Raw genomic sequence first — 7,701 nt, forward strand, 5'->3', positions numbered from 1 at the left:
GAGCCAAACAGAGTCTCCTTTATCAGACCCAGGCAGCCAAAGTGAATGCTAGAGACAAGTTCAAGGCCTTGTAAATAGAAGGCATTAGTGAGAAAGATGCTTGACACTTTGCAGGGAAGAAACAACTCAGGAAAGAGGTTGCTTGGATGTGATGCAGTAAGTAAAGAGCTGTTCTTGACCTGTAGATTTCTGACTTGAGTGACTGGGAAGAGGGTAGGCCCCTTTATAACACGGGTAAATTGGAAGAGAAACTGACTTATAGGTGAAGGTGTCAAGTTCAGTTTTACCTATGTTGGATTTGAGGGTTTGAGTTGTCTCAAAGGAGATGTCCAGCAAGCAGCAGGAGATATGTGTTGGGAGCCTGGAAGGGACTCCTGGCCTGGAAACTTGATCAGGAACTTGAAGCCTTAGGACTAGACAAGATTTATTGAGGAGTTGAAAATCAATGGGCTGTCAGTTAGGCAAGACAGAAGACAGCCAGGCAGCCAGGGGAAGGGATGTCCTATTTCTGGCAGAGAGAGCACAAGATCAAGGAAGAGGAATTTGTTTTGGTGACAGCAGCATAGAAGATGATGTACCCCAGAGATGGCCTGGCCCTGTGTTCCAGCTCCTCTAGAACTGAAAGCTTGGACTTTAAAATAACCTTTTCCAGGAGGCCAGCCCTGAAACTGATCAATGTAAGTGGCCCTGCCTTTGTTTGCATTGCCTGGAACTTTCTGTCTCCATGGTCTACTGCCTCCAAGGTCTAAACAGGGACGTGCAGAGGCTGGTTTGCTTCCCTCAGGTGCCCTCATTAGCATGCTGCTGCCAGAGTCCCACAGAGAGCACCAGGAGAGCATCTCTGAGGCTGCTTGATGTGCCTACCATTGCCATGGCGACAGCTTCAGGAGCTGGAACAAGTAGCTGGGGGTGGGGAATGGTGGAGTCCTGGAACAGCTTTGGGGCTGTGAATCTAGTAGTAGCTGCCTTGGTAAATCTGGGGGATGTGATGACCATTCCTGTTCACAACTGGTGTGGCACACTGATGAGCCCCAGCATGGGACAGCTGCTCTGAGGATCTTATATTCCAGCCTCCCTGACTCTATGACAAGACATACTGTCTCTCTTCTGGATGCTTCCATCCTGGGCTACTCCTTCTCAATTTATTTTTTGAATGCATCTTCCTGTACTCAAGTCACCAGTATCGGGGCAAACCTCGATACTCCTAAGTCCTGCTGTGGCAGTATGGAGCAGTGGGACTCTGCATTGCCTCAGTGCCAGGCTCCAAGTGTCAAGAAAAGGACTTTACTCCTCCACACGATATGTCATTTAAAATGAAAACAGTGCTCAACTACAAAATATGGTTTTGTTTCCTTTGCCATAGTGACTTTATTAACACATGAATTATCAAAGCCAGCTGGGCCCTGGTTCTATTCTCACCCTGCTCGCCTATAAGCTCTTCTGCTCCATATGGGTACGAGAATCCTCTGTGACCTCCCTTGGTCATATCCCTGGCAGGTAAGAGCCCTGGTTGTACATGGAGAATGACTGAAAAATCCAATGGTGTGAAGAGTGCTACAGCCAATAACCATCATGAACCCCCTGCCATCAAGGCCAATGGCAAAGATGACTGCAGGACCAGCAGCAGGTGAGTCTGCTGAGGCTGGGTGATTTCACAGATGGTCCAGAGGTTGCTACTCCCCATCATGCCTGCACCATTGTTGTAGAGAAAGCTATCTTTGGCTTTAGGATTCCTTTTCAAGGGAACATAGGAGTTCCAAGCATGTCCTAGGAGGCAAGACAAGTCACACACCCAGAGAACCCTGGGTCAACTCTGTCACTTTCTCTACAGGCCACAGTCTGCGGTTGACGATGATACCTCCTCTGAATTGCAGAGGCTGGCAGAGATGGACACCCCACGACGGGGAAGGGGTGGCTTCCGAAGGTGATTCCCCCGACCCTAACCTGCTGTTCCCCCTTCCGTCCACGGGGCTTGTCAGGGTGACTACAATGGCCCTCCTTCTCTAAGCCTTCTATCAGACACTAGAGACCTGAGCAACACCAAAGCTCCTGTGAGACAAGATGGGAGAGGCCAGAGGAGGCCTCCCTTCATACTTCACAGTCTGAACTTTGCGGGGAGGTATCTCTTACTGCAGAGGGGCCTTGGTAGAGAGCCCTGAGTCACCACCCCAGACCGGTAGGCTCTATAGGGAAATCAGGAAGCCCGAGGAAACCTCCATCCTGACCTGTCCTGACATTAACACAACCTCCATTTTGCATTGAAGACCTGTTTTTTGTTCTGCACAATCAAATGAAATGGCACCTTCTATTGGGAATCTTCCTAGGCACCCCTCCCCATAGGATGTATTTGAATCATGCCTGAGTCCCAGACCCTTCCCTCAATGCTGGCCTATGTCCCAGTTCTTAGCACACAGGAAATCATGGCCTGGTCTTTTTCCAGGTTTCCCTCTTCATCTCCCATGTCCCCCTGACTTTCCCCCTGCTGAAACACTGAGCTCTCCGGTTCATGCTCTCTCTCCCTCACCTCTAGGATCGTCCGCCTGGTGGGGGTCATCAGAGATTGGGCCAACAGGAATTTCAGAGAGGAGGAAGCGAGGCCTGATTCATTCCTCGAGCGCTTCCGTGGGCCTGAACTCCAGACCGTGACGACACAGCAGGGGGATGGCAAAGGCGACAAAGACGGCGAGGGAAAGGGCACCAAGTACAACTGTCTAGCCTGCGGGGCTCAAAGGGCTCCCAAGCACACAATTGCAGAACTCACTGTGGTTTCTAATGCCACTGCCAGGGGCAGACCAGGGACTATGTCAAGCTCTGTCATAACAGGGAAAGGGATGGACAGAAATGACCTGCTATGCTTTTAACTCCAGAACATTTCTGTTCTCCCTACCTACAGCCTCTCCAATAGCCAGTGGTCTATTTGCTATGGGAACATCTACTGTCTTTTTTCACCTTAGCTGACCTTCTATCAGATGTCCTCTTGCTGCTCATAAAGTGAATGTGGGCAGGAAGGGGGTTCAGCCAGGGCCATGCCACTTCCATTCTCATTTCCAGCAGTTGGTAAATGCTGAGGAGGATGCAATCAGAGAGTGCTGCTGAGGGCAGGCCCACTCTAGCTCTACTCTGGGCAAGGAAGTATGTATTGGAAGAGACCATGCAGGAACCTGATGGGGAAGGCTCTGATGGCTGAGCAGGAGACAGTGACGGGGTGGAGAAGGCAGAGATGGAGGGTCTACTGTTTGAGGAAGGAGTAGGCCACTGTGGATATCTGGCCAAGCTAACATTCACCACCTCTGGTCAGTGAAGGAAAAGGGCTCTTGCCAAAATATGGCATAGCATCTGGAAAAGTGATTTGGAGGCTAGAGGCTAGGGACCAAAAAGAAAGAGTAGGATGGGCAAGAAGCGTGTAGTTCTCACTTGCCTGGAGTTTGTCTCTTTTGCTGGGAGGGATATAGGAACAGTGGGATAAGCTTGCATTACCAACCTGTGGTTATCCCTCCCCAGACCCTGATGCTCTTCTCTACCCAAAACTCTGCCCCTTGATGTGCCTTCTGGGCAAGGGGCTACCAGAGAGCTTCAGAGCCAATGGGCCACTCTACATTCAGAAAGGGGAGTGTCTCACACCTGTCAGATGTCTGATACCAGGTTTTGGGTCCCTGAAAAATGGGGCCCCAAGCCAATTTACCCCTCATCCACACATTCCCTTAAGCAGTGATTCTTGGGGGTCCCTAAGCTTCCAGAACATGTAGTGCGGTCTCCTTGCGGGAGCTGGTCCTCAAGCCTGGCCTTTGTTTGTTTCCTTAGAAAGAAATTTGAACTATTTGTCTTGGACCCAGCTGGGGACTGGTATTACCGCTGGCTGTTTGTCATTGCCATGCCTGTCCTGTACAACTGGTGCCTGCTGGTGGCCAGGTGAGTAGGGAGGGGTCTGGAAGAGGGTAGCCAAAAGTAGAGCAATCCATAGGCCCTGGGATTGAGAGCACACAGGTCCCAGCCAGTCCCAGCTTAAGACAGTGTTCATACCAAGCCAACCTTCCTTCCAGATTCTCTGGCTGCCAAAAACACCTCTATCTACCTTGATAGCCCATGTTCCCTTCAGAAGGAGTCTTAAAGGTGTTAGCCCCACTTTCTTCTCTTCCTGGGACACCTGCAGCAGCCATATCTATTTTTTGTATCTACCACACTTGTAACTAATGTGATTCTTAGAAACTGGGATTTGATGATACTACTCCCTCCTCAAAAAACATTTCAATTCCCTATTGCCCACAAGACAAAGTTCAAGCCCTAAGAATGGCCTTCAAAGCCTTTTGAATGTGGCCTGACAGCATTCCTCAGTCCTTTCTGCTCCCACTTCAGTCATTCAGAAAGGGTTTGACTGAGCACTTATTGGGTGCCATGCTCTGGGCTCAATGATGGGGATAATGTGGAGAGCAAGACAGGCATGGTATCTCTCCCTTGGAACTCTTAGGCTACTGGAGGACAGAAATTGCCAACATGAAATAAAAAAATGACCAAGATGATTCCAGGAACTGATGGCAGAAAGTTGCTAGAGATCGAACAGTCAGGGTGGGCCTCTCTGGGAAGGTGAGACTATAGCTGAGCCCTCATTAGTGGCAGAGAGAACATTGTGGGCAGAAGGAATAAGTGCAAACTGTTGGGATGGCCTAGTGTGGATGAAAGCCATGACAATGGTAGGCACTGGTGGTTCTGCAGACTTTGTGAAATAGGGCCTAGAATTTGATTCTAAATGTTACCATTCCTAGTACACTCTTGGGATCACCGTCCTGGACTCTATCCCCTAATTTTCCCTATCCCCAGGCCCTTTCCTAGGCCCGGCCCCATCCATAATTTACCCTACAGAGCTCCTGCAGCTTCCAACTTTTTTCCAATCATACTTCTTCTAGCCTAACCCTAGCTCACTTGGGCTTACCCATACTTGGCTGGCCAGTGTTCTGTGTTGGGTGCTCAGTAGTCTGTTAAAGTGATGAAGATGGAATCTATTCAACTGTGTGTTGCAATTTGCTTTTCCAATGACATATTCATTCATACCACTGACACCATTCAACTGAAACTTGAATTTAGGTGCCCCAGGCTAGGCATAGGACTGGCAGTGATGATGGAGGAAGTCTCTGCCCTCCTGAAGCTCACAGTCTATCTAATGTGTGAGGTAGGCAATTAATGGTCAGTAGTGATGCACACACAGTGATGTCTACATAATGATAAGGATTGGGGTAGAAGTCACTTTCCAGTGTCTGCTTGACACCAGGGCTGACTGTGACTTATCAGTGCCCCTTGTGGCCCTCTCAAGCCTTGAACAAATAGACATTCAGCTTGGGGCTTCCAGGAGACCTCAACTGGCTTTGAGGGTGAAGCCAGCCTTGTTCTTTCATAGAGCCTGCTTCAGTGACCTACAGAGAGGTTACTTCCTGGTGTGGCTGGTGCTGGACTACTTCTCAGATCTGGTTTACATTGCAGACCTTTTCATCCGATTACGCACAGGTGAGTAAGCATCTGGGAAGCACAGGTGGCAGTATGACACCTAAGTCCAAAGGCCTGAGTCCAAATTTTGAAGAAATCTACTAGACATGGTGTTGGACTCAAATGCTTGGCTGGAACCCTGGTTGGTGATTGATCGGGGGTGCTCTCTTGGGTCTTTCTGGACAGCCTACCATGTGAGCTATATCTCTCCTTGGGATGAAGGGATAAATGACAAGTTTGCTTATCATTATCCTATAAGGAGGAACAGATCTGAGGGAAGAGGTGACATACTGGCTTATACGTCTGTTAGGTTTCCTAGAGCAGGGGCTGCTGGTCAAAGATACCAAGAAACTGCGAGACAACTACATCCACACCCTGCAATTCAAGCTGGATGTGGCTTCCATCATCCCCACAGACCTCATCTATTTTGCTGTGGGCATCCATAGTCCTGAGGTGCGCTTCAACCGCCTACTGCACTTTGCCCGTATGTTTGAGTTCTTTGATCGCACTGAGACTCGCACCAGCTACCCCAATATCTTTCGTATCAGCAACCTGGTGCTCTACATTTTGGTCATCATCCACTGGAATGCTTGCATCTACTATGCCATCTCCAAGTCCATTGGCTTTGGGGTTGACACCTGGGTCTACCCCAATATCACTGACCCTGAATATGGCTACCTGGCTAGGGAATACATCTACTGTCTTTACTGGTCCACACTGACCCTCACCACCATTGGGGAGACACCTCCCCCTGTAAAGGATGAGGAGTACTTATTTGTCATCTTTGACTTCCTGATTGGTGTTCTCATCTTCGCCACCATCGTGGGAAATGTGGGCTCCATGATCTCAAACATGAATGCCACCAGGGCAGAGTTCCAGGCCAAGATTGATGCTGTCAAACACTACATGCAGTTCCGCAAGGTCAGCAAGGAGATGGAAGCCAAGGTCATTAAGTGGTTTGACTACTTGTGGACCAATAAGAAGTCAGTGGATGAGCGGGAAGTTCTCAAGAATCTGCCAGCTAAGCTCAGGGCTGAGATAGCCATCAATGTCCACCTTTCCACACTCAAGAAAGTGCGCATCTTCCAGGATTGTGAGGCTGGCCTGCTGGTAGAGCTGGTACTGAAGCTTCGCCCTCAGGTCTTCAGCCCCGGGGATTACATTTGCCGTAAGGGGGATATTGGCAAGGAGATGTACATCATCAAGGAGGGCAAGTTAGCGGTGGTGGCTGATGATGGTGTGACTCAGTATGCTCTACTATCTGCTGGGAGCTGCTTTGGAGAGATCAGTATCCTTAACATTAAGGGCAGCAAAATGGGCAATCGGCGCACGGCCAATATCCGGAGCCTGGGCTACTCAGATCTCTTCTGCTTGTCCAAGGATGATCTCATGGAAGCTGTGACTGAGTACCCTGATGCCAAGAAGGTTTTGGAGGAGAGAGGTCGGGAGATCCTGATGAAGGAGGGGCTGCTGGATGAGAATGAGGTGGCAGCCAGCATGGAGGTGGATGTGCAGGAAAAGCTAGAGCAATTGGAGACCAACATGGAGACCTTGTATACTCGCTTTGCCCGCCTGCTGGCTGAGTACACAGGGGCCCAGCAGAAGCTCAAGCAGCGCATCACAGTCCTGGAGACCAAGATGAAACAAAATGAGGAGGATTACCTGTCAGATGGCGTGACCAGCCCAGAGCCAGCTACTGCTGAGGAGCCATGAGGGTGCGAGCCCAATGGCCTCTGCAGCCTTCCTTGCCTTGACCCCAGGAGCTAGAAGAGCTGTCTAGATTTCCAGATTCATATGCATTACATCTCTTGCCCTCTGAATTCTCCCTAAAGCCTCTTCTAAGCTCATGATTTTGGTCTAAACATCCAGGGGTACCCCTCTGAGTGTAGCTAACAGTCAAGCTTGTGGACAGTAGAGACCATGTTGGCTGCATTTCCAGGAGCTTCAGCCTGCCCAAGTCTGAGGAATGAAGAGAGCAGCAGCTGAACTGTCCTTTAGGAGTCTGTCCTGGGACTGGAGGTGTGGACAATGATCTGCTCTGAAGAAGCCCATCCAAAAAATGGCATGCTCTCTGCTGCTCTCTTACCCCTCTGTAGCTCATTTGAATGTAGCCACTCTGCTCTGTTGATTAGCCTGTCTCTCTGCCAGCCAAGAGTGGCATCTCTGAAGTCCTCTCTGGACCAGGAAATGATAATGCTTCTGGTTTCTGGTCCATTCCAGGAAAGG

At 49.7% G+C, this 7,701-nt stretch overlaps 1 protein-coding gene across 1 annotated transcript; it reads left to right on the forward strand.

Moving 5' to 3' along the window:
• The first annotated feature begins 1,523 nt into the window (after nucleotides 1-1,523).
• Cnga2 (cyclic nucleotide gated channel subunit alpha 2) lies at nucleotides 1,524-7,188 on the forward strand. Its single transcript, XM_077107190.1, has 6 exons — nucleotides 1,524-1,627; nucleotides 1,832-1,924; nucleotides 2,531-2,701; nucleotides 3,802-3,909; nucleotides 5,390-5,496; nucleotides 5,786-7,188. Exons 1-6 carry the CDS (start codon nucleotides 1,524-1,526, stop codon nucleotides 7,186-7,188), a joined length of 1,986 nt encoding a protein of 661 aa, XP_076963305.1.
• Nucleotides 7,189-7,701: the final 513 nt, after the last annotated feature.

The sequence above is a fragment of the Callospermophilus lateralis genome, chromosome X, assembly GCF_048772815.1.
Source record: "Callospermophilus lateralis isolate mCalLat2 chromosome X, mCalLat2.hap1, whole genome shotgun sequence".
NCBI lineage: Eukaryota > Metazoa > Chordata > Mammalia > Rodentia > Sciuridae > Callospermophilus > Callospermophilus lateralis.

Bases quoted from the DNA above. Each gene is read 5' to 3' on its own strand.
- Cnga2 (XM_077107190.1), top strand. From the start codon at position 1,524: ATGACTGAAAAATCCAATGGTGTGAAGAGTGCTACAGCCAATAACCAT. The intron at 2,702-3,801 runs GTACAACTGTCT...TTGTTTCCTTAG, and splicing joins GGCGAGGGAAAGGGCACCAA to AAAGAAATTTGAACTATTTG. The intron at 3,910-5,389 runs GTGAGTAGGGAG...GTTCTTTCATAG, and splicing joins TGGTGCCTGCTGGTGGCCAG to AGCCTGCTTCAGTGACCTAC.